The sequence below is a fragment of the Salvelinus fontinalis genome, chromosome 37 (genome assembly GCF_029448725.1).
Source record: "Salvelinus fontinalis isolate EN_2023a chromosome 37, ASM2944872v1, whole genome shotgun sequence".
Taxonomy (NCBI): domain Eukaryota; kingdom Metazoa; phylum Chordata; class Actinopteri; order Salmoniformes; family Salmonidae; genus Salvelinus; species Salvelinus fontinalis.
Window position 1 is genome coordinate 31,875,634 of NC_074701.1, and position 27,104 is coordinate 31,902,737.

At 43.4% G+C, this 27,104-nt stretch overlaps 2 protein-coding genes across 5 annotated transcripts in view; both read right to left on the reverse strand.

Annotated features, from left to right (window-relative positions):
- Positions 1-34: 34 nt before the first annotated feature.
- Positions 35-16,931, reverse strand: LOC129836530 (eukaryotic translation initiation factor 4E-like). Of its 2 annotated transcripts, none has more exons than XM_055902836.1 (7): positions 16,822-16,931; positions 15,260-15,360; positions 6,246-6,341; positions 5,790-5,853; positions 5,214-5,327; positions 4,709-4,848; positions 35-1,560 (listed from the first exon to the last, which is right to left on the reverse strand). In XM_055902836.1, the coding sequence occupies exons 1-7, from the start codon at positions 16,852-16,854 to the stop codon at positions 1,446-1,448; spliced, it is 663 nt and encodes a 220-aa protein (XP_055758811.1). In that variant the 5' UTR covers positions 16,855-16,931; the 3' UTR covers positions 35-1,445. The 2 variants fall into 2 exon arrangements, with proteins under 2 accessions (XP_055758811.1, XP_055758812.1); XM_055902837.1 differs by having other exon boundaries at positions 16,837-16,883.
- Positions 16,932-17,270: 339 nt separating this feature from the next.
- Positions 17,271-27,104, reverse strand: part of LOC129836531 (methylcytosine dioxygenase tet3-B-like) — a 116,371-nt gene continuing 106,537 nt past the window's right edge. For all 3 annotated transcript variants that reach the window (XM_055902839.1, XM_055902840.1, XM_055902841.1), the window contains 3 exons: positions 23,094-23,270; positions 22,269-22,425; positions 17,271-22,051 (listed from right to left, as the gene is read on the reverse strand). In XM_055902839.1, the coding sequence (XP_055758814.1) occupies positions 20,835-22,051; positions 22,269-22,425; positions 23,094-23,270 (1,551 nt within the window). In that variant the 3' untranslated portion in view covers positions 17,271-20,834. The remainder of the gene's footprint in view (positions 22,052-22,268; positions 22,426-23,093; positions 23,271-27,104) is intronic.

Here is a 27,104-nt window from a genome sequence, read left to right on the forward strand (position 1 = left end):
GTAAACTGACAACACAGGAAAGGAGACGGCGTGGTTCTGGTTTTAATGCAAAGCACTTAACCTTTACTTGAAAGAAGGTAATATACATTAAGATACATTATGAGCAAAATCATTTAACAATGGATAGGAAGATATCCTTTCTTCTCCACTCACACCAGCCCCAGAGAGCAGTGCGAAATGTTACTGTTTTTCTTAGGAAGAAAACGGTGAGAAGCAGACCTAAAACTTGTCCAGGCATCTTTACTTGCTATGATACTGTAAAAAAAGTTCTATATTAAGCAGTAGTCCATGTCATTAACATCCTCAATAACAAAAAACAAAACAGAAAAAAAATATTGTAAAGAAATTGATTTTTGTTTAATGGTTGCCCTCCAACTAAGTAGTTTAACCTCAAATGGACATATCATAAATAAATAGGGAAAGGGGGGAGAAAAAAAAAAGTTTTACAAGCAACGAATCCTCAATCCCAGCATGGCTGGAACTTCGTGGTCTTTCTTCCAAAATATTCACACTTAAGACCGTGTGACCACTATTTTTTTTACAAACGTTTTTCTTTTTTGATACTGTTGTCTTTTCTGTAGCAGGTACATCTGCAATCCCTTATCATGCTAAACACCTCCAAGTAAAGCAGGTTAAAATGCTGGTTGCCCTTTAAAATCTGAGTAAATTAATCTTGTCTTTCCTATCCTGGGTGGTTGGTGAGAAACGCTTTTCATAACAGAAAGTGATAGTAAACTCTGCATGAGAAAAGGAATTGGGTTTACAGCAAAGGAAGGTGTTTTTAACCAAGCCTTAAACGACATCTCATCAGCTACAGTAGTAGTAGGGGGGGAAGCCACTGGCATTATTATTTCACATATACTCACCAATTCTAAAATTAAGTCATTTATTTAAACGATCTTCTAGCTCAAATCCCAACAGCTTCAGCTGTTCTCCTTTTCTCCCGGACAAGACCCGTCAGTTAGCCAGCCGGCCAATCAGGTGACAGGGAGGCGGCCCTAACTTTGTACACGTTTGAACAATTCTCTCGTCTGTAAAGAGGAAGGACACCAACAGTAGTTGACAACTGAAAAGTATGAATGTGTTGGTGATGCAGTGAGCTGGGACGATAAACTGAAAAGTATCAACACTGACCAATTATTGTGGACATTTGGCTGATATTGTTCATTACGATAAACTATAGGACCCTACTAGAGAAATGTGAAGTTTGAAATGAAATAAATTAGCTAATATGGATGACTGTTAAATGGGACAATTGATAGCTACAACATTCAAAGTAGTAGTAGTAGTTGTAGGGATAATATAAAAAATAACTGTGGTGCACATTAATGTTATAAACTTATCATTCAATTTATCGTGATAACTCAGTCAATTTATCGTGATATGGATTTTGGTCCATATCGCCCAGCTCTAGTGGGTTTGTAGTTGAGTTGGGTGTTGGTTGATCAGACTGAGTACATGTTCTTTGTGGTGGAACCACTCTTGCTAGATGTGTCGTCATGCGACTGGTAGCCAATCAGGAGCTTGATGGGGATACTCAGGCGCTCTTTATACTGTTGTCTGGAGAAAGAGAGAGAGATGAGAGAAAGAGAGGGAATGATGAATAGGTTCTCAGTAGTCTTACACACATTTTTGCCACCTAGTGGTGAACTATAAACATTGCAGTGCTGTAGTCTCAAAATGGATGAAATTCCTGCCAACTAAACACTTTTTGTACTCCCGGAGTAACTTGAAGGTTAACCTTGTGACCATGAATGTTTTTCATTTGAATTCGTTCAACTTCAACACATATAATATACAGAAAACCTTCAGAATTCTCTCAATGTGCCCAAATGACATTGTGCATGTGCAAGATTCTCAATTGGATATTCTCAACTCCTCTCTCCTCTCCTCAACTTTTAAAACCGGTCAAAGGTAAGCAAGGAGAGGTTACCGGGGTGGAATCCCAAAATACATGAAAAAATAAATGTAGCTAGTTATATATACACACACACGTATACATATATCTATATGTATGTGTATATATACACACACTTATCTGTATGTGTATATCTATATATTATTTAACTAGCAAGTCAGTTAAGAACAAATTCTTATTTTCAATGACGGCCTAAGAACAGTGGGTTAACTGCCTGTTTAGGGGCAGAACGAAAGATTTGTACCTTGTAAGCTCGGCGATTTGAACTTGCAACCTTTCGGTTACTAGTCCAACGCTCTAACCACTAGGCTACCCTGCCGCCCCATAAATATAAATATATATACATGTGTGTGTGTGTATATATATTTATGGGGCGGGAGGGTAGCCTAGTGGTTAGAGCGTTGGCGTTATATATATACATACATACACACACACACACACACGTACACACACATATATATATATATACACACACACTGCTCAAAAAAATAAAGGGAACACTTAAACACAATGTAACTCCAAGTCAATCACACTTCTGTGAAATCAAACTGTCCACTTAGGAAGCAACACTGATTGACAATAAATTTCACATGCTGTTGTGCAAATGGAATAGACAAAAGGTGGAAATTATAGGCAATTAGCAAGACACCCCCAATAAAGGAGTGGTTCTGCAGGTGGTGACCACAGACCACTTCTCAGTTCCTATGCTTCCTGGCTGATGTTTTGGTCACTTTTGAATGCTGGCGGTGCTTTCACTCTAGTGGTAGCATGAGACGGAGTCTACAACCCACACAAGTGGCTCAGGTAGTGCAGCTCATCCAGAATGGCACATCAATGCGAGCTGTGGCAAGAAGGTTTGCTGTGTCTGTCAGCGTAGTGCCCAGAGCATGGAGGCGCTACCAGGAGACAGGCCAGTACATCAGGAGACGTGGAGGAGGCCGTAGGATGGCAACAACCCAGCAGCAGGACCGCTACCTCTGCCTTTGTGCAAGGAGGAGCACTGCCAGAGCCCTGCAAAATGACCTCCAGCAGGCCACAAATGTGCATGTGTCTGCTCAAACGGTCAGAAACAGACTCCATGAGGGTGGTATGAGGGCCCGACATCCACAGGTGGGGGTTGTGCTTACAGCCCAACACCGTGCAGGACGTTTGGCATTTGCCAGAGAACACCAATATTGGCAAATTCGCCACTGGCGCCCTGTGCTCTTCACAGATGAAAGCAGGTTCACACTGAGCACATGTGACAGACGTGACAGAGTCTGGAGACGCCATGGAGAACGTTCTGCTGCCTGCAACATCCTCCAGCATGACCGGTTTGGCGGTGGGTCAGTCATGGTGTGGGGTGGCATTTCTTTGTGGGGCCGCACAGCCCTCCATGTGCTCGCCAGAGGAAGCCTGACTGCCATTAGGTACCGAGATGAGATCCTCAGACCCCTTGTGAGACCATATGCTGACACATGCACATTTGTGGCCTGCTGGAGGTCATTTTGCAGGGCTCTGGCAGTGCTACTCCTTGCACAAAGGCGGAGGTAGCGGTCCTGCTGCTGGGTTGTTGCCCTCCTACGGCCTCCTCTACGTCTCCTGATGTACTGGCCTGTCTCCTGGTAGCGCCTTCATGCTCTGGACACTACGCTGACAGACACACCAAACCTTCTTGCCACAGCTCGCATTGATGTGCCATCCTGGATGAGCTGCACTACCTGAGCCAATTGTGTGGGTTGTAGACTCCGTCTCATGCTACCACTAGAGTGAGAGCACCGCCAGCATTCATAAGTGACCAAAGCATCAGCCAGGAAGCATAGGAACTGAGAAGTGGTCTGTGGTCACCACCTGCAGAACCATTCCTTTTTGGGGGGTGTCTTACTAATTGCCTATAATTTCCACCTTTGTCTATTCCATTTGCACAACAGCATGTTAAATTTATTGTCAATCAGTGTTGCTTCCTAATTGGACAGTTTGATTTCACAGAAGTGTGATTGACTTGGAGTTACATTGTGTTGTTTAAGTGTTCCCTTTATTTTTTTGAGCAGTGTATATATATACACATACATACATACACATATATATATATATATATATATACACATATATACATACATACACACATATACATACACGTGTGTATATGTATATACAAGATATACACATATACACACACAAATACATACAACTAGCTCCATTTCTTTACATCTATTTTGGGATTCCACCCCTGTAAATGTAATTTGCCTTTAGACATGCTATTTTTTAAATAAAACAATAAGTAGTGTGTCGTTATTTTTAAACGTGTGCTTTTCTCCTCTAGCCCACCTGGTGTTCAACCTTCCCAAGTTCTCCCATGTCACCCCTCTCCTCCGTACACTCCACTGGCTTCCAGTCCAAGCTCGCTTCCACTACAAGACTGGTGTTTGCCTATGGAACAGCAAGGGGCACTGCCCCTCTCTACCTTCAGGGTATGCTCAAACCCTACACCCCAACCCAAGCACTCTGTTCTGCTTCCTCTGGTCTCTTGTCTCTCTCACCTGGTTAGTCATCTTAAGATGAATAGGTCGCTCTGGATAAGAGTGTCTGCTAAATGACTGAAAAGTAAATGTTAAATCAACACCTGTTTGAAAGGGGGTGTGGCTGAATTAAAGAGCCCTCTTCTGCGTAGAGACACTTGAGAATCCTCCACTGGAGGAGGTAATTGAGGATAGAAAGAATTTCCAAACTGACACACGCCTACATTTGGTGACGGAGGAGTGGAGGACGGACTTCTACCCAATGGACAAAAGGAAAGAGATGTGACCCTACCCTATCGCCACAATGGCTTCCTTGTTCTGACAGTTCCCAGTCCAGATGGATATTTTATCTCCCTTGGGTCTGACGTTGACCACCGCTCCACACACGTCTTCACTGGCCTCGTCAAACGACTCGCCGATTAAACACAACAGCTGCAACACACACAAATCAAGTACACGATACTCGAGAATAAATAACATGTTATTTACCCGTTAATTCACTGTCTAGCAACCCGTCCTTAACAGCAGATTATTCAATACTCTGGTAGTATAGTCATGAAGAGTTGCAGGAGGGTTGTGTTCATCAAAGCGATGAAAACTGACTGAAAGATGGAGGCTCTACCTAGACCATTGCAATGTTTTTGTTGTGCCCCAATGAATACTACACAGCCCAGGGTCAAATTCATTAGAGTACACAACTGAAAACATAATGCAATGGAAAACAAAAATGAGCCTTTCCTTCGGTCCCATTTGCTGCCTAATGAACAGGACCCAGGTTCAGGCATAATGATACTTACTGTCTCCATCCAGTAGCGGTCAAGGTCGATTTGTCTTTGCTGTTTGCTGAGGGTCATCAGCCACCTCCCACCCAGCTTGTTCTTGTCATCCTCCCACATAGGCTTCACCCCATCCTGACACACAGTGGTGGAGGAACGTTAGCGCACAACTTGACCACCAAAGTACATCCTGGGCCCGTATTCATGAAGCGTATTACAGTATCTAGGATCAGTTTAGACCATAATGAATAACATTAAAAGGATAAGAGGGACCTGATCCTAGATCAGGGTTTTCTCAAACTCTGTTCTGGCCCCCCTGGGTGCATGTTTGTGTTTTTGCAAAAGCCCTACACAACTGATTCAAATAATCAACTAATCATCAAGCATTGATCATTTAAATCAGCTGTCCAGTGTTAGGGCAAAAACAAAAATGGGCACCCCCCCTGGGGTCCCGAGGGCCGAGTTTGGGAAACACTGTCCTCGATCATCAGTCCTCAGAGGGGCTTTATGTTTTCATTCAACATCATTAACTTGACAACGTACAGAAGAGCGACATGTCCTCTGATAGAATACTGTTTGTTTCAGAAGTCCACTTACCTTAAATAAGCAGTAGTCACAGCCGAAGCCTAACTTACTGGGCTGCTGTATGTGGTTATATAATCTACAACACACAACCAAGAGGCACACTTAAACACAGGCCTACAGATAAAATAATATTAGACACTATGATTATAAAATGATAGTGAGACAATTGATAGTTCCATGCCATTCTCCATTTTGATTTTGGAGAGAAGTCATGAGGCACAACATTCAGGGCACAGATAGCAATACATGGCATAGAACTGCCACAGTTAAAATGTCCATTCTGTAGAATTAATTTCTAGCTGCAAATGAACATTCTGCTCTGCTGAACAGGAAATGGTCCCTTTATTCAACACTGATTGTCATGATGACGACATAGGATGGAGAGGTAGATTAAGGGGTGGTGATGTGGATTAGGAGGGAGGAGGAGGAAGAGGAGCAGAGAGAAAGAGGGAGAGGAAGAGTACTCACGCCCAGAAGTCTTCCACTGTGTCAAACTTTGCGATGAGACGGAGGTTCTCTGTCCAGCTTTTGGTCTTGTCATTTTTGAAATACCACAGGGCCCATCTGAAGTGAGAGGACAAAGTCAGAGATTCCCCATCGCACTCCCCGGTCCGCACAGACAGAGGCTTCTATTTGTCTTTAGTGGGCTAATCTTTTACCATCTGCAACTATCAGTGACCAGTCAATGTGTCGGTCTGCATATCAACAGCAGTAACAGTTATGGAAATGCATGAATTGATATACATCAGCCAAACCAGGGCTAAATTCTAACATAACAGCAAATGTAATAAAACGTCCAACAGCAGACCTACAATCAATGACGCGTCCAACAGTCCGTTCTACACAACGTACAGCAAATAAAAGGAAAGATTTTCATAGCAACTACTTAATGGGTTGAAAAGGAAGGTTACGGTATAGAAGGTTGATGTCATGTTGCTCTGCCTATAAAAATCCATTCTTAAATGGAAGAAGTTTGGAACCACAAAGACCCTTCATAGAGCTGGCCACCCAGCCAAACTGAGCAATCTGGGGAGAAGGGCCTTGGTCAGGAAGGTGACCAAGAACCCAATGGTCACTCTGACAGAGCTCAAGAGTTCCTCTGTGGAGATGGGAGAACCTTCCAGAAGGTCAACCATCTCTGCAGCACTCCACCAATCAGGCCTTTATGGTAGTGGCCAGACAGAAGCCACTCCTCAGTAAAAGGCACCTAAAGCCCCTCAGACCATGACAAACAAGATTTTCTGGTCTAATGAAACCAAGATCGAACTCTTTCGCCTAAACGCCAAGCAGCATGTCTGGAGGAAACCTGGCACCATCCCTACGGTGAAGCATGGTGGTGGCAGTATCATGCTGTGTTGATGTTTTTCAGCAGCAGGGACTAGGAAACTAGACAAGATTGAGGGAAAGATGAACGGAGCAAATTACAGAGATCTCCTTGATAAAAACCTGCTCAAGAGCGAGCGCTCAGGATCTTAGACTGGGGCGAAGGTTCACCTTCCAACAGGACAACGACCCTAAGACAGCCAAGACAATGCAGGAGTGGCTTCGGGTCAAGTCTCTGAATGTCCTTGAGTGGTCCAACCAGAGCCCGGACTTGAATCCGATCCAACATCTCTGGAGAGACATGAACATGGCTGTGCAGCGACGCTCCCCATCCAACCTGATAGAGCTTGAGGATCTCCAGAGAAGAATGGGAGAAACGCCCCAAATACAGGTGTGCCAAGCTTGTAGTGTCATACCTAAGAAGACTCGAGGCTGTAATCACTGCCAAAGGTGCTTCAACAGGGTCTGAATACTTATGTAAATTTATGTATGTAAAAAAAAATCAGTTTTTTATTATTTATACATTTATTATTTATAAATTTGCAAACATTTATAAAAAACGTTTTGCTTTGTCATTATGGGGTATTGTGTATAGATTGAGGGGGGAAAACAATTGAATCCATTTAAGAATAATTCTGTAACATAACAAAACATGGAAAAAGTCAAGGGGCCTAAATACTTTCCGAAGGCACTATATGTTATTGCCTATGCATTCATTTCCCCATCGTGTACAACAGCAAGTGTAAGTAACATGCATATATACATGTTGAATAGCAGTGTGGATCAGTGTGGATGACGGATCACCACCTCAAGCTGAACCTCGGCAAGACGGAGCTGCTCTTCCTCCCGGGGAAGGACTGCCCGTTCCATGATCAATCAATCAATCAATCAAATTTTATATAGCCCTTCGTACATCAGATAATATCTCGAAGTGCTGTACAGAAACCCAGCCTAAAATGATCTCGCCATCACGGTTGACAACTCCATTGTGTCCTCCTCCCAGAGCGCTAAGAACCTTGGCGTGATCCTGGACAACACCCTGTCGTTCTCAACTAACATCAAGGCGGTGGGTAGGTTCATGTAGGTTCATGCTCTACAACACAGGTGTCAAACTCATTCCACGGGGGGCCGAGTGTCTGCGGGTTTTCGCTCCTCCCTTGATTACTTGATTGATGAATTAACATCACTAATTAGTTAGGAACTCCCCACACCTGGTTGTCTAGGGCTTTATTGAAAGGAAAAACCAAAAACCTGCAGACACTAGGCCCTCCGTGGAATGAGTTTGACACCCCTGCTCTACAACATCCGCAGAGTACGACCCTGCCTCACACAGGAAGCGGCGCAGGTCCTAATCCAGGCACTTGTCATCTCCCGTCTGGATTACTGCAACTCGCTGTTGGCTGGGCTCCCTGCCTGTGCCATTAAACCCCTACAACTCATCCAGAACGCCGCAGCCCGTCTGGTGTTCAACCTTCCCAAGTTCTCTCACGTCACCCCGCTCCTCCGCTCTCTCCACTGGCTTCCAGTTGAAGCTCGCATCCGCTACAAGACCATGGTGCTTGCCTACGGAGCTGTGAGGGGAACGGCACCTCCGTACCTTCAGGCTCTGATCAGGCCCTACACCCAAACAAGGGCACTGCGTTCATCCACCTCTGGCCTGCTCGCCTCCCTACCTCTGAGGAAGTACAGTTCCCGCTCAGCCCAGTCAAAACTGTTCGCTGCTCTGGCACCCCAATGGTGGAACAAACTCCCTCACGACACCAGGACAGCGGAGTCAATCACCACCTTCCGGAGACACCTGAAACCCCACCTCTTTAAGGAATACCTAGGATAGGATAAAGTAATCCTTCTGACCCCCCCCCCTTAAAAGATCTAGATGCACTATTGTAAAGTGGCTGTTCCACTGGATATCTTAAGGTGAATGCACCAATTTGTAAGTCGCCCTGGATAAGAGCGTCTGTTAAATGACTTAAATGTAAAATGTAAATGTAACCAGGTAGTCTTCCATTGTTCACCAGTGCTACCATTATTATATCATCCCTTTCCCAGGAAGGGCAGTGTTGTAGGGGAGGGAGGGATGAGAGGGAGGGGTGGATAGGGCATGGCCTGAACCCTGTCCCCCCCGCCATACAAAATTTATACCCACGCCCCTCCTGGTCCCTTCCTGAAAAGACCTCCGTGGTTAATTATCACACTGACTATCAGTAGAGAAGTAGGCTAGAGAGGAAGCACTCTAATGTTGCCCCACTGAAACATATGTTATTATTACACAACACCAGTGTTGGGACGAGAAAACACTTGGCGTGACTCGTCTGGTGAACCAGGTTGAGGTCATGGACATATGTAAACAAAAACACTAATGTGTCAGTTAAGGTAAAGTGGTCTACACTACTGCTGTTGGGGTCCTGAAGAAAAGACAAAACTAAAGGGATGTTGAGCCACGTCCCCTTAAACAGTGTGTTGAAGTCCAGAACTCCCTACAACAGTCACGCAGTGTGTGTATATTGAGTGACTCCAGACTTCCTAGTCCCCAGCATCACCCAGAAAAACATCAGCAGGAGGAAGAGGTTGCACAAGGCTTGTTTTTTCTCTGGCGGCGTAACGTCACCCCAAAGTTAGTCAGAGAGCTGAAAAGTACCAACTCCAAAACCAATGTTGATCAAAAAGAGGCTTATGTGGTGTGCGTGGCAGGAGGCGTAGGCATGGCTGAATTTTAGAGCCCCCCCCCCCCCCCCCCCCATCTTGGCAGTGTAGAATTTCCTGCAATTCTAAACATGTCTCCATGGAGCTGAGCATGTTTTAAAGCCAATTTCCTGCAATTCTATGTATTTTTCCATGGCTAATGCTGTGTGTTATTTTGATTTAAGTGACTGTTAGTTCTCAAAGATAATAAAAAACCTATAGGTACATTATCTTTTCTATATACTTTATATCTGGTTTTAGTTGTGTTCGTTTTATTTATATTATACACTACTGGTCAAAAGTTTCAGAACACCTACTCACGCAAAGGTTTTTCTTAATTTTTTATATTTCCACATTGTAGAATAATAGTGAAACTATTAAACTATTAAGTACTGCAGTGCATCTCCTCCTCATGGACTGCACCAGATTTGCCAGTTCTTGCTGTGAGACGTTACCCCACTCTTCCACCAAGGCACCTGCAAGTTCCCAGACATTTCTGGGGGGGTGGCCCTAGCCTTCACCCTCCAATCCAACAGGTTCCAGATGTGCTCAATGGGATTGAGATCCGGGCTCTTCGCTGGCCATGGCAGAACACTGACATTCCTGTCTTGCAGGAAATCACAAGCAGTATGGCTGGTGGAATTGTCATGCTGGAGGGTCATATCAGGATGAGCACCACATGAGGGAAGAGGATGTCTTCCCTGTAACGCACAGCGTTGAGATGCCTGGAATGACAACAAGCTCAGTCCGATGATGCTGTGACACCACCCCAGACCATGACAGACTCTCCAACTCGATCCCGCTCCAGAGTACAGGCCTCGGTGTAACGCTCATTCCTTCAATGATAACCGCTAATCCGACCATCCCCAATGGTGAGACAAAACCGCGACTCGTCAGTGAAGAACACTTTTTGCCAGTCCTGTCTGGTGCAGCAACGGTGGGTTTGTGCCCTTTGTCGACGTCTTTGCCGGTGATGTCCTGCCTTACAACAGGCCTACAAGCCCTCAGTCCAGCCTCTCTCAGCCTATTGCGGACAGTCTGAGCAATGATGGAGGGATTGTGCGTTCCTGGTGTAACTCGGGCAGTTGTTGTTGCCTGTCCCGCAGGTGTGATGTTCGGATGTACCGATCCTGTGCAGGTGTTGTTACACGTGGTCTGCCACTGCGAGGAACATCAGCTGTCTGCCACGTCTCCCTGTAGCGTCTCCCTACAGCTGTCTTAGGCGTCTCACAGTACAGACATTGCAATTTATTGCCCTGGCCACATCTGCAGTGCTCATGCCTCCTTGCAGCATGCCTAAGGCACGTTCACGCAGGGACCCTGGGCATCTTTCTTTTTGTGTTTTTCAGAGTCAGTAGAAACACCTCTTTAGTGTCCTAAGTTTTCATAACTGTGAACTTAATTTCCTACCGTCTGTAAGCGTCTTAACGACCGTTCCACAGGTGCATGTTCATTAATTGTTTATGGTTCATTGAACAAGCATAGGAAACAGTGTTTAAACCCTTTACATTTTAGATCTGTTTAGTTATTTGGATTTTTACAAATTATCTTTGAAAGACTGTCCTGAAAAAGGGACGTTTCCTTTTTTGCCAAGTTCAGCAACCAAAGAAGTATTAAACATATCAAAATATTTTATATTTGAGATTCTTCAAATAGCCACCCGTTGCCTTGACGACAGTTTGGCACACTCTTGGCATTCTCTCAACCAGCTTCATGAGGTAGTCACCTGGAATGCATTTCAATTAACAGGTGTGCCTTGTTAAAAGTTCATTTGTGGAATTTCTTTCCTTCTTAATGCGTTTGAGCCAATCAGTTGTGTTGTGACAAGGTAGGGGGGTATCCAGAAGAACGCCCTAGTTGGTAAAAGACCAAGTCCATATTATGGCAAGAACAGCTCAAATAAGCAAAAAGAAACAGTCCATCATTACTTTACAGTCCCTCTAGGATATTTTTGTGATTTCTGTGGCCCAAAAATTGCTAGATTTTGCGGCAGCTATTCTGAAATGTGTTTTTTTTTACACATTAATTTCATATAAAACAAAAAGTAATGTGCTAGGCCGATTTTAAACAGAATACATAATACAAAAACCATTAGAAACATCTAAAGTACTCAATTTTGTTTATTTTTTCAGAACGAACAGCTCTGTCAAAATCCATTCACACCTCTCCATCAGGCTTGGAGCTTGCTATCAACACGAGATGCGCCTCCCATTCCCACAAAAAAAAAAGCCCAAATAGATTAAAAGCTGATTAATCGCTTTCAAATTGAGGATTGATTTGTATTCAAAATATTTCAGATTGCGATTTTTTTCTGAAAGGGTTGCAAGGGAGATGAACAGAAAACACAAAAATAGAGTATTGTGGTTAATATGTACTTTTAAAACAGTATTACCATTTCTAAAAAATCCAGAAAGATTTTAACTTAATACGGATCACGGAAGCACAGAGTTTAAAACGGCAAAGCTGACAAATTGCACTCAATGCTTTGAGCAACGCTCTCCATAGACAGACTGGGGAGAGCAGAGTGCCGACCACCCTACTAAAGCCAAGGTTAGCTGAGTAAAAGTTTGAGTAAAACGCCACACCTTGATTCTTTCAGCGCTTGCCAGTCGTCCCTGCTACTACTTCAGTCATGGTGAACTGTCGCTGCTGTGGGAACTGTTCTGACAGTCACATATGCTTTGCTGATTTGAAGTGACGTGATTGTCGACTTTCTCTTGTTTCCAAAAAACATTTGGAAATTGTTGTGCACGGTTTTTAGCTGTTATTTTTGTTGGCAAATGAGATTGACTTCTGTTCATTGCACTGCCTGTCAGCCATCACCCATCATCTTCACACGCGAATAGACTGACAGCAAGGGGGATCGGTAACAGTGCAGTAATTGGTCAAAATTACAAACCCGCTTTTGATTGGACTCTTTTACACGCAAAAAGTGCGGGAATTGGTCAAAACTGCGAGCTCTCACATAATATGCGCTGATTGGTTGATTTTGCATTGAATTATGCGATTGCAGAATCCTGGAGGGACTGACTTTAAGGCATGAAAGTCAGTCAATACGGAAAATGTGAAGAACTTTTAAAGTTTATTCAAGTGCAGTCGCTAAAAACAACAAGCGCTATGATGAAACTGGCTCTCATGAGGACCGCCACAGGAATGGAAGACCCAGAGTTACCTCTGCTGCAGAGGATAAGTTCATTAGAGTTACCAGCCCCAGAAATTGCAGCCCAAATAAATGTTTCAGAGTTCAAGTAACAGACAAATCTCAACATCAACTGTTCAGAGGAGACAGTGTGACTGAGGCCTTCATGGTCAAATTGCTGCAAAGAAACCACTACTAAAGGACACCAATAAAAAGAAAATACTTGCTTGGGCCAAGAAACACAAGCAATGGACAATTTGGAAATTTGTCCTTTGGTTTGGAGTCAAAATTTGAGATTTTTGGTTCTAACCGCTTGTCTTTGTGATGCGGTGTGGGTGAACGGATGATCTCTGCATTTATATTTCCCACCGTGATGCATGGAGGAGGTGGTGTGGGGGTGCTTTGCTGGTGACACTGATTTATTTATAATTCAAGGCACACTTAACCAGCGTGGCTATCACAGCATTCTGTAGCGATATGCCATCCCATCTTGTTTGGGCTTAGTGGGCCTATCATTTGTTTTTCAACAGGACTATGACCCAACACACCTCCAGGCTCTGTAAGGGCTATTTTACCAAGGAAGAGTAAAATGACCTGGCCTCCACAATCCCCCGACATCAACCAAATTGAGATGGTTTGGGATGAGTCGGAACGCAGAGTGAAGGAAAAGCAGCCAACAAGTGCTCAGCATACGTGGAAACTCCTTCAAGACTGTTGGGAAAGCATTCCAGGTGAAGCTGGTTGAGAGAATACCAAGAGTGTGCAAAGCTGTCATCAAGACAAAGGGTGGCTCCTTTGAAGAATCTCAAATATATTTAGATAAAAAAACCATGTTGGTTACTACATGATTCCATATGTGTTTTCATAGTTCTGATGTCTACACTATGATTCAACAAATAGTAAAAATAAAACCAATGAATGAGTAGGTGTTCTAAAACTGGACCGGTAGTGTATATTATATTTATATACACACACATTCATACGTGTACACACACACAAAACACTGTGGACATAGGTGACCCTAAATAACGCTTAGGCGGCCTGCCCAAGGATGTCAATGGCAGAAAAATCCCTGTGAATAGAATCTGAAATCCACTGGTCTAGGATCAAGTTTTTCAAACAGGAAAAAATACCAGAACTATGGAGTTTTAAAGCATCAGAATGGCCCATAATCTGTGGTTAGGGAGGTACAGCATCCACCTGAGGCAGGGACAGGACAAACAGAAAGGTCTAGAGTGGGTCTACTGAGGCAGTGTTTTATGTCAGCAGTTCTACCCGGTCCGATGTACTGCCTACAGTAGTCTATGGCCTGGCTACCTATTCAAAAGACAGACACTCGATTGGATGTGCTAGAACAGAAAAAAGTGATGATATCACAATGTCAAATCTGTAGAGCGCAAGTTTGATCAGCTTTGTTCTTCATCTAGGTTTAGGGCTAAAGCTAGCTGTGAGCATGTGAATGGAAATATTTTAGGAAGCACCAAAGCATTTTGGCCTAGTGAGCATGACCCTAGTATCCCCATCTGTGTTGTGTTCATTTGGGAACACAATAATAACACGTTTTAAAAGGTTTTGCAACAACAACAAAAAAAAAATGTTTCTTATTGGACAAGTCCAGTTCTGATTGTCATTTCCCTTCCGTTTGGTATCTAATGAATGAACATGACCCTGGGGTTTATTCACTAGGAACAAAACGGAAGCCAACAGAACGAAAGAGGGAGGGACCTACCTGAAATTGTCCAATATAAACTCTTGTTTTTGTTGCAGTACCCCAGCGATGTAATCATTAGTCCAAACAGTTGCGTTTTGCGACAAAAACAAGTTTCTATTGGACAAATTCAGGTAGCCCCCCCCCCCCCCCTAGTGAATATACTCCTGGTGTCAACGCTGAGCAGCAGATGTGTTTTAATCAGCAACCAGTTGTCAGCAAAGTGGAAATATTGTACCAAACAAGCACTGCTTCCAGCCCAAACAGCTACAGGACAGACATAAGTCACATACAAGTCTTACATAGCACCTGGGTCAGAGAGAAAGTCTCAGCTATTTGGTGGTGATTCCACTGTAGTGAGTCATGGGCTACAGTGGCAGAGTAAGGAGCCCCTCTCTGTATTTACCTATGGTGAATAATATGGTAATCACAGGCAGAGTAGATTCAATGAGGAGACATCTCGTCTAATCCTATCTGTTATGCTATATAAAGCTGATATTCTGCAAAGTAATAGCCTATGTTTAAGGCTACCTGTGTTACTGATTGTTGCATGTGCTGACTATCACACAAAAAGTTGTCTCATTTACTAATTGTAATGCACAAAAGCAGACAGAAACACGGTACCCATACTTGTTTTGCAGGGGGTGTTTGATGTACTGCTCAGAACCAGTGACCACAGGTGGTGCAGTGGGGATTACTTCAGGTTGGGGCTCTTCTGTTTCAGGTGCATTCTGGATGGGATTACACAGCAAAAACATTCATCAGTACAATATTAGCTGTTTGCAGGAAATCTGACATCCTTAGACCCATCCTGCCAATAGCTCCTAACATCATATCAAAATCAAGGACAATTATGGAAACTAACTGGGGCAGCAGGTAGCCTAGTGGTTGGAGCGTTTGGGCCAGTAACTGAACGGTTGCTAGATCGAATCCACGAGCTGACATGGTAAAAATCTGTCATTCTGCTCCTGAACAAGTCTTAACTGACTTGCCTAGTTAAACAAAGGTTACATTTAATAAAACTACTACAGACACTAAATACCTGTGCAAGTATTATATCCATGTCGGACCACATTTTAACGTTTTGAATAAAGACCAAACTAGGATTTCTGCCATTTCTACTACTGAATGATACATACAATGCCTCTACATGTCTACTGAATATCTACCAACATCTCTGTAGGAGATGCTGAAGATCTAGACTTCCACTATTGAAAGATCTAGAACAAGGGGATGTGAGGTGACAATGGCTAGCTGTTTTGTCAATGTGGTTAGCTAGCTAGCTACGTTTTCTGTTCACCTGAGACTAAGCCAAACGTTTGTGTAGTTAGCCATTGCTAATAGCTACTACTACTAGAGAGCCACATGTGATTGAAACTCTTGCTACTACTCGGTAGCTAGCTCCTAAGTAGTTAGCTAGACCGTCCATATGCTTCATCTCTGATTCATTGATTCGCCGCAAGTCATGCGCCTGCTGGATGGGGCTGATTCCAAGATAGCTGACTACTTCAGTTGACTGGATGACTCACTCACTAGTACGTTAACTAGCCAACTAAACCACTTTTAACGTTAACTTCTACAGTTGCTAGTTAGCTAATTCAATAATGTCAGATTGTCGTATAGCTAATTGGGAACAATTTAGCAAGCTAACTAGTTACAACTAGTAATTCATTCAATTTGGGCCCAAAACAGGTCAATTTGTGCAAAGAATGTGCAGATTCAAGTGAGCAAGCCCCATGGCAGCAAGTTAGTTAACGTTAGCTATCAGGCTAGCTAGCTATAGTTAGCTAACTTAGATTTTACGTTAATGTTACCTTGCTAACACAGCAGACACACGTGTCTAGATGTCACCATTTTTTATCGTGTAAATAAAACCAATCACAAATACGATCAATAGTTTTGAAAGGACACAGTAACAGTGTAATATATTGAATTGTATTGACTCAATGAACCAAGTAGGAACTACCTAGCTATGTCCAGTCACTCCCTGCCAACAGTCTCCAATGCCACCCCCTAAATCCATCTCTAGCATTGCTGAGCATGTTGGAACCAGACACCCGCACTTTCACAGACCCTGGAGCAAAATATTCCGTTAAAACCTGGTAGATTTAAACCCTATAAGATGAAACTTAACGAAATAAAAAAAAGGATGGGTTCTACATTCAGTTTTTATTCGTGAAATGTCCACATACCTCGATCTCGCTTACCGGCTCCGAAGTCGCCATCTTGCCTGTAAAAATGATCCTGTCCGTTCGGAGCTGGTGCGTCACGAATCACTCAAAACTATACGGAAGCCTTTTTAGCTCAAGAGCATGTGAATGGCAGAAAGCCCGCTATCTCTGACAGTAGACTTTTCGCACGCAGGTATATTATCACTATTTATTCCAATTATAATACTACAAATATTTAAGTCTCCACTACACTGTGACAAAGGAATGGACCCGGGGAATCTATCTTTTTTTGTTCTACTGGTTACCATCTATTCCCAAAAGTACATTCTTGAGGGTCTACACATACATATCTAATCAGGGGTATTGCCATCTGTTATGTTCATCTGAGACTGCACGCACGCACACACGTATTATAGTGTGTATACCTTGAAGTCACTTATTGTCAATAAAGCAAAAAGACACACAACAAGTCCAAAATATAAATACATCTTTATTTCACCAGGGGGTAGCCATTGACAGGAATGCTGAATTTAGTATTTTCTCAAAACTGATATACACCTTAGTTATGTACAGTCATTTTGTCAATCAGTTGCAAAATAACAAGACTGTTATCTACAAACCATGAATAGTACAGTAAAACTGTCAGTTCCACATGAAATGTGTATTTTATACAGTTTTATTCCAATAAAAACCTTTGTGTTTTAAAATGCTGGTGCTAGTTTTTCCTCCTTGATATACATGTAGGTTACCACAGTTTTCAAGTCACACATAATGGTAGAACCAAGAAATCTTCAAGTGAAACAATTACAAAAGTTTATTCTCTTACAAACTGTCTTATGTAAAGCTGGAAACATTTTAAAGTGACTGTTTTCTACCACATTATTAACTTGCAACGGCCTACATTCAATATAATGTAATAGACTATATATGTACTGCAGCTACTTTGTATAAAATGCATTCAATCTATGTGTCAACATTTATCTCAGAAGAAAAATCTAAGTATATGGTTTGATTTTGTCAAGCGGTTGACAACATTATTGGAAGAAAGAGAGTTGTGTTAGGAGACTGTGTGTGCCCTAATTGGGTTGAAGCCTGGGTAAATGAACAACCTCACACCTGAGAAACAAAGAGAAAAATCACAGACATTAAAAAAACATATATCCAGATCTGTGTATTACTCAAATGAAAGCACCAGTGAAATGTGCTTTATCTGCATTGAGCTGCATTAGATCCAGCATATAACTGAGACAGATCAATACAACAGATGCCTAATCAATTGCAGTATTAGTGAATGGGCCCATATTTACATGGTTATGATGGACTAATGTGAGCATTGATGAATACCCTACATGGTTGCCCCTATCAAAGCAGGTTTATATTGTATACCGCAGAGGTCTACTGTCTGACTCAATATGCGATAGACCTAGAACTTATGATGAAAAGATGCAGAGAATTGATGCTACTCTGTAACTCTGTTCAAGTTGACCAGTGACAAGATTGAAGTACTGTAGTACATAATGCATTCAGGACAGAGACGGTAGAGCACAAAGGTATGGCATGCCCATCCAGAAGGGAAACAGCAAATGCTAGTCATGCAAAAAGCATCATAACATCACCCCTAGAATAAACACAGGCGTTTGTCAGCGCAGCATCACATTGTGACCAGTTAGCACCATCAGAAAGTAAGTACATTTCGACCCTAGAACAGCATGCCACCAGCATTGAGCTAGGTTCTATTTCAATAGCCTTCTATCCAGGATTTTCAAATAAATTTGAATGAATAAGGTTGAATTGGAAAATTCTCTCTGAATATTACCGTTATTTTCTGAAATGACACGAGTTAAGAAACAGTTATGTAAATGGTATGTAAACAACGTTTTAACAACATTTCAACACTGTAACAGCAGCTGAAATGATCTGAGGAGTGTTTTATTCTGTCAGAGCAGCTTCACCCAAAGAGTAAAGACGAGGCAATGAGAAACAACAAAGGGTTTGGTTGGTTTTCTCTCCACTTGTATAATGTATTTATACCCAGTATATGGACAAACATAAGTGCCAATCAATGCCCTAGTCAGTTAAAAAGAGAGGATAGAGATGCTGTCACCGCCTGTAAGAAACATACAGTAATATGGTCGCCATTTCTGAACAGGTTTTATGTGGTCTTTTTAGCTGTGTCTGTATCAAAAACAGACACGTCCTATTTAAAACACTCTGGAAGTTCAGACAGTAAACCAGACCTGGGTTAAAATACTATTTCAAATGGGCCTCCCGGGTGGCGCAGTGGACTAGGGCACTGCATCGCAGTGCATCGCTGCATCGCAGGGATATCCTTGTCTCATCGCGCACTAGCGACTCCTGTGGCGGGCCGGGCGCAGTGCGTGCTAAGGAGGTCGCCAGGTGCACAGTGTTTCCTCCGACACATTGGTGTGGCTGGCTTCCGGGTTGGATGCGCGCTGTGTTAAGAAGCAGTGCGGCTTGGTTGGGTTGTGTTTCGGAGGACGCATGGCTTTTGACCTTTCTCTCCCGAGCCCGTACGGGAGTTGTAGCGATGAGACAAGATAGTAACTACTAACAATTGGATACCACGAAAAGGGAGTAAAATTCAAAAAATATATAAATAAAATGCTATTTCAAATATCTCAATTACTTTCCCATACATTCAAAGTAATTATTTGAAAAGACAAGTAGTTGCATCTGGAAATTTGGAAAGTATTTGAAAATACTCAAATACACTGATGCAAATACATTCCCATGCATTTAACCCAGGTATTTGAAAATACTATCAATTTGGTTTTTACAATCAACCATTAAAATACTAAAATAAAAGTACTTATTTTGGGCTGTGTATTTTGAAAATACTCAAATACACAGAAAAAAGCATTTTAAATACCAGATACTCAAATACACATGTATTTGAACCCAGGTCTTCAGTGAACATACATGGTTATCCAGATTCATAAAAATTAAGTGTCGTTGACAACAAGCACCATAATCTGACACAATCTTTATATGCAGCATTTCATAATTGCTTAGTAAGCCAGTTTTCTTTGTGAGACTGATATGTAATTTATAATGTTACAAATTCATAGTTGAATTAAATCATTCTACAACAAAAGAACGAACAGGTTTCAAACAAGCTGTCGGATATATCTCTCTATCTGTACATATTGGAACGGGACCTTTTTCAAGTTATGAAAAATAAAAAAGTGCTTTTTCAATATGTCATCATATCATATCTATCTGTACGTTGAACAAAAAGACAAAAACGATCCAGCCCAAAACAAGGTAGTAAAGTTCCTTCATGACCACCAATAGAGGAACGGGAAGAGAAGGAAAAGCACCATGCTACATGGGTACATTATTTTCACATAAAACTAGAGTAAATGTGTGTAGTCTAGTCTGACATACTGTGTAATATGTGGTGTGTTTATCGAAAGTTGCTGCTACAGATGGCACCATTACATGATCAATCATTGATAAAACTCCTTTTGTGAAAAGAGCACTCTTGGCTGAAACAAAGACCATAGAGACTTGACATGAGTGTTTACTAGTGTAAAATTCTGGATGACAGCAAAATTGCAGTAAACAGGCTTGCATCAAGAAATAAAATAAAAAAATAGTTTTTTAAAAATAGGCCGGAATAAATAATCACATCTTGTTTGTTCTTATTAATCAAGTTGTATTTAAAACCAGTTTATAAACGTATTTAAAATTGGTTCTGAGCACCATCTCTTTACATGAAAAAAACAGACCCCAAAAATCATCACCAAACACTAAAAGTCACAGTTAAAAACCCACAAACGATATTCTTCCTCATCCCTTTGAAAGCAGAGACGAAGAGAAACAAAAATAAACAGACAGACGTTTGGAAAAAGTAACACAATGAAATAACACAGAAAAAGGAGATTAGAAGTGTAAAGTTGATTGAGGTAAGGCAGTAGCACAGGGTGGTGTGTGTGTGTGTGTTAAAACGTAATCGCTGTATGTGTCTGTGAGTGAGTGTGTGCTTGTGTACGTGTGTGTACATAACAGTATCATGTCCAGCGGTTGTAGGGGCCCGTGACCTGTGTCAGAGCATAAGGGGACACAGTGACCACCCCATCCCGCGCTACGGTCACCGCCTGCCGGGTAGGAACCTTCAACACCCCTTTCTTCTCCTCCGGGCCCTCCTCTTCTACCTCCTCCTCAGGCTCCACACTCTCAGCCCCGGCCCCCTTCCCCCTCTTCCCCTTCCCCTTGACCGGGCTAACCTCTTCCAGGTCCAGGCCCATCCCTAGCCTCTCAGCCTCCTCCTCCCTCTCCCGCTCCCTCCGGGCCATCTTTGCCTCCCACATGTGCAGGCCGTGGTCAGGCTCGTTGAGGGACTTGTGCTGGTAGAAGACCAGGGAGATGCGGGTGGGGTGACTGCGGTCGGGTCGGAGGATGGGGGTGGTGGCGTGGAGCTCTCTGCGTGCGCACTCAATCAGGATGGAACCGTGGGAGGGAGCCACCGCCACCCCGCCAATGTCACTGTCCAGGAAGTTGTGCTCGCTGTCTGACCACACCTCTTCCTGTTCCTGTTTGACCTCTTCCGGGTTGGGGAAGAGAGGGGGAGTGGCCTGAAGGGGGAGATGAGTGGGATGGGGGGCACAGTGGGGGAGATGAGGGGGATGGGGGGCACAGTGGGGGAGGTCATGACCTCCATGACCTTTAACCCCGTCCCCGATCTCCTCCGCTGCCCTGGGGAGTCCGTTGAGTCTGCTGTGGAGGCCCTCTGGGTATGGGAGGGGGCCGGAGAAGGAGGAGGAGGAGGATGGAGGAGGAGTACTGTGGCCGTGGAGGGGTCTGACGAGAGGGGAGCAGTGCACCTCGTTGGGTTCCATTTTAAACGTCCTGGGGGGGTAGTCGCCAGGTGTCCCACATCTCTCAGTGTTCGCCAGCTGCTTTCTGATGAGTCCTGGGGAGTAACCATTTATAGCCTCTCCCATTGTCTTATAATGGAGGGGGGAACCATTGCACTGGGCCCCTAGTGGCCCTCTGTATCCGTACTGGGTGGAAGGCATGCCGGGACGATGGGGGGAAAGAGCCTCCATCCCTGGGGTGGATCTTCCTGGAGGAGTGGGGTAGGTGGGAGTGCTGTGGTGGTAAGGGCTAGGGGAGTTAGACTCTGGAGCATAGGCACCCACACTTCCTGGTGTGAAAGAGCTGTAGAAGGACTGAGGCTCTGCTTTGAACGAGGAGGACTGATCCACTGATGAAGTGCTTTTGGAACCTGTAAGGTGAAATATACAAACTAGGATCAAGCTTTTTATTGTAAGTGAAATGCAGAAAATCAATCAACCAATTTATCAATGAATCAATTGGTAAATCATTAATAAATAAATGTATCTACCAACCAACTGATTAATCATTCATTCAACCAATCAACCAACCAACCAATCAATCAACCAACTAATCAACCATCAAATCATCCAACCAGAGGTCTCTACCTTTGTTGGTGCTCTCTGTCTTGACCTTGCCCGGGGTTAGTGGACTCTGTCCAGGCTTCCTGTCCTGAGCTGCAGCCTGTTTGTCAGCCTGGGCCTTCAGCTTGGCCTCCTGCTTCCTCTTACGGGCTGATTTCACCGGCTCAGCCAGCAGACGCACCTGATGATGATATAAACATGGTCATTTAGTAAAAGCTTTTATCAAGTGGTTTGAAGTAAACACGCAAATACAGCACATCCCACTGGGCACAGACATAATTTCAATGTCTGGTTTGGATTTACATTTGGTTGAATTTCACCATGTCAATGGATTTAGGTTAAAAGTTGGTTGAAAAAAAACTTTTTGCAAATCCAATCAGTTTTCCACGAGAATTCAACACCATCACATAGATTTTTTGTTGTTGAAATGACATGGAAACAATGTTGATTTTGCCCAGTGGGATGTGACTCGTGCAAGATCAAACCCAAAACTCTCCAATTGGCATGGTCTTGACGCCAACTCATTTCAATCCCGAAGAGTGCAAGGCTAACCAACCCTCATCGGGGTGAGCAACTTGAGGTTGATTAGTAGAATCAAGTGTGTTAGAGCAAGGCTGGAACAAAAGCCTGCATACCCAGTAAGCACAGGAGGAGGATTGGCAACCCCGTGTAACAGCCCCTGCCTCCTGGTTCTCTACAGAGGGTAAGAACCGATTTAGGGTGAAGTAGACGCTGATCTCTTGGGTCAGTTTCGTATTTTCCCCACTAATGTTACTGTTAGGATTAGATGAGAGGAAGCTGCTCCTAGATCTGCATCTAGGGGAAACTTAGGAAAGCGTAGGAACCTACCTCTCTGGGGAAGGCTGACAGCACCTGCAGGGCCCCAGTCTGGATCTTGTCCCACTGGCCATCGGCACGGCCAAACTCATCCCTCTGTGAGATCTTATAGAGGGGTAGGACGTGGAGCTGTTCATCCTCAGGGATGTTACGCACCGCACGGTTGTCCTCCTTGGTTAAAGTGCAAACCTGCAGGAGGGTCAGACAACAATACATTTTACATGAATGGAAAAGACTAGCAAAGTATCTGAGAGTTTCTGGGATAAAATGCCTACAGTATCTTGGTTGAAGTGAAAACGTGTGAGGTGACCAAAAAGGGCATGACATCTCATATCAATTTTTGTTTCCACTATGGATTTTTTTAAAATGATTTGATAGTGACATTTGTCTAAGATAATGTTGAATTCTGCTTCCAATGGCCCAGTTACAGTATGTCCATTAACGCACAAAACAAGACCACAACACTAACTCTCAACGGTGTTGTCCATTAAAATGCTGGCACAAGAAGCAAGTATTTGTGTTTCTCTCAGTGTGCGTGAGTGAGCGAGCGTATGTATGTACCAACAAAAATGAGAAAGCCTACAGGGAGGAGGTTAGAGCCCTGGCAGAGTGGTGTGCGGAAAATAACGTCTTCCTCAACGTCAACAAAACTAAGGAGCTGATCATGGACGACAGGAGACAGAAGAGGGAGCACACTCCCATCCTCCTCGACGTGGCCGCAGTGGATATGGTCAAAAGTTTAAAGTTCCTCAGCATGCACATCACGGAAGACCTGTAATGGTCTCACCACACCAACATTGCGGTGAAGAGGGCGCAACAGTGCCTCCAGAACCTCAGGTGGCTGAAGAAATTCCCTCACAAACTCCTACAGATGCACCATTGAGAGCATTCTGTCAGGCTCCATCACGGCCTGGCACGGAAACTGCACCGCAATCAAACGCATGGCTCTCCGGAGTGTGGCTAGGTCAGCTCAAAGCATCACCGGCAGCACGATGCCTGCCCTCTAGGACATCTACAGTCTCGGTGTCAAAGGAAGGCCAAGAAGATTATTAAGGACCTCAGTAACCCGAGCCACGGACTGTTCAATCGGCAACAGTCTGACAGAAAGAGAGAGTACAGGTACATCCGAGCCCGGACTGAGAGACTAGAAAATATCTATCACCAGACCATCAGACTGTTGGACAGCTTCCATTACCACCAGACTGTTGGACAGCTTCTATTACCAGACCATCAGACTGTTGAACAGCTTCTATCACCAGACCATCAGACTGTTGAACAGCTTCTATTACCAGACCATAAGACTGTTGGACAGCTTCTATTACCATCAGACTGTTGGACAGCTTCCATTACCATCAGACTGTTGGACAGCTTCTATTACCATCAGACTGTTGAACAGCTTCTATTACCATCAGACTGTTGAACAGCTTCTACTACCAGACCATCAGACTGTTGAACAGCTTCTATTACCATCAGACTGTTGAACAGCTACTATTACCAGACCATCAGACTGTTGGACAGCTTCTATTACCATCAGACTGTTGAACAGCTTCTATTACCATCAGACTGTTGAACAGCTTCTACTACCAGACCATCAGACTGTGGAACAGCTTCTATTACCAGACCATCAGACTGTTGAACAACTTCTATTACCATCAGACTGTTGAACAGCTTCTATTACCATCAGACTGTTGAACAGCTTATATTACCAGACCATCCGACTGTTGGACAGCTTCTATTACCAGACCATCCGACTGTTGGACAGCTTCTATCACCAGACCATCAGACTGTTGGACAGCTTCTATTACCAGACCATCAGACTGTTGAACAGCTTCTATTACCAGACCATCAGACTGTTGAACAGCTTCTATTACCATCAGAATGTTGAACAGCTTCTATTACCATCAGACTGTTGAACAGCTTCTATTACCATCAGACTGTTGAACAGCTTCTATTACCATCAGACTTTTGAACAACTTCTATTACCATCAGACTGTTGAACAGCTTCTATTACCATCAGACTGTTGAACAGCTTCTATTACCAGACCATCAGACTGTTGAACAGCTTCTATTACCATCAGAATGTTGAACAGCTTCTATTACCAGACCATCAGACTGTTGAACAGCTTCTATTACCATCAGACTGTTGAACAGCTTCTATCACCAGACCATCAGACTGTTGAACAGCTTCTATTACCAGACCATCAGACTGTTGAACAGCTTCTATTACCATCAGACTGTTGAACAGCTTCTATTACCAGACCATCTGACTGTTGGACAGCTTCTATTACCATCAGACTGTTGGACAGCTTCTATTACCAGACCATCAGACTGTTGAACAGCTTCTATTACCAGACCATCAGACTGTTGAACAGCTTCTATCACCAGACCATCAGACTGTTGGACAGCTTCTATTACCATCAGACTGTTGAACAGCTTCTATCACCAGACCATCAGACTGTTGAACAACTTCTATTACCATCAGACTGTTGAACAGCTTCTATCACCAGACCATCAGACTGTTGAACAGCTTCTATTACCATCAGACTGTTGAACAGCTTCTATCACCAGACCATCAGACTGTTGAACAGCTTCTATTACCATCAGAATGTTGAACAGCTTCTATTACCAGACCATCAGACTGTTGAACAGCTTCTATTACCATCAGACTGTTGAACAGCTTCTATCACCAGACCATCAGACTGTTGAACAGCTTCTATTACCAGACCATCAGACTGTTGAAAAGCTTCTATTACCATCAGACTGTTGAACAGCTTCTATTACCAGACCATCCGACTGTTGGACAGCTTCTATTACCATCAGACTGTTGGACAGCTTCTATTACCAGACCACCAGACTGTTGAACAGCTTCTATTACCAGACCATCAGACTGTTGAACAGCTTCTATCACCAGACCATCAGACTGTTGGACAGCTTCTATTACCATCAGACTGTTGAACAGCTTCTATCACCAGACCATCAGACTGTTGAACAACTTCTATTACCATCAGACTGTTGAACAGCTTCTATTACCAGACCATCAGACTGTTGAACAGCTTCTATTACCATCAGACTGTTGAACAGCTTCTATCACCAGACCATCAGACTGTTGAACAGCTTCTATTACCATCAGACTGTTGAACAGCTTCTATCACCAGACCATCAGACTGTTGAACAGCTTCTATTACCATCAGACTGTTGAACAGCTTCTATTACCAGACCATCAGACTGTTGAACAGCTTCTATTACCATCAGACTGTTGATCAGCTTCTATTACCATCAGACTGTTGAACAGCTTCTATCACCAGACCATCAGACTGTTGAACAGCTTCTATTACCAGACCTTCAGACTGTTGAACAGCTTCTATTACCATCAGAATGTTGAACAGCTTCTATTACCAGACCATCACACTGTTGAACAGCTTCTATTACCATCAGACTGTTGAACAGCTTCTATTACCAGACCATCAGACTGTTGAACAGCTTCTATTACCATCAGACTGTTGAACAGCTTCTATTACCATCAGACTGTTGAACAGCTTCTATTACCAGACCATCAGACTGTTGAACAGCTTCTATTACCATCAGACTGTTGAACAGCTTCTATTACCATCAGACTGTTGAACAGCTTATATTACCATCAGACTGTTGAACAGCTTCTATTACCAGACCATCAGAATGTTGAACAACTTCTACTACCATCAGACTGTTGAACAGCTTATATTACCATCAGACTGTTGAACAGCTTCTATCACCAGACCATCAGACTGTTGAACAGCTTCTATTACCAGACCATCAGACTGTTGGACAGCTTCTATTACCAGACCATCAGACTGTTGAACAGCTTCTATCACCAGACCATCAGACTGTTGAACAGCTTCTATTACCATCAGACTGTTGAACAGCTTCTATCACCAGAACATCAGACTGTTGAACAGCTTCTATTACCAGACCATCAGACTGTTGAACAGCTTCTATCACCAGACCATCAGACTGTTGAACAGCTTCTGTTACCATCAGACTGTT

What these genes read in the sequence shown, in the direction of transcription:
- LOC129836530 (XM_055902836.1), bottom strand. Translation starts at nt 16,854, where the DNA reads ATGGCGACTTCGGAGCCGGTAAGCGAGATCGAG. An exon ending in AGCCGGTAAGCGAGATCGAG is followed by an intron (nt 15,361 to 16,821) that starts GTATGTGGACAT and finishes AATCCCATCCAG; the next exon opens with AATGCACCTGAAACAGAAGA. An exon ending in AAACACCCCCTGCAAAACAA is followed by an intron (nt 6,342 to 15,259) that starts GTATGGGTACCG and finishes CTCTCACTTCAG; the next exon opens with ATGGGCCCTGTGGTATTTCA.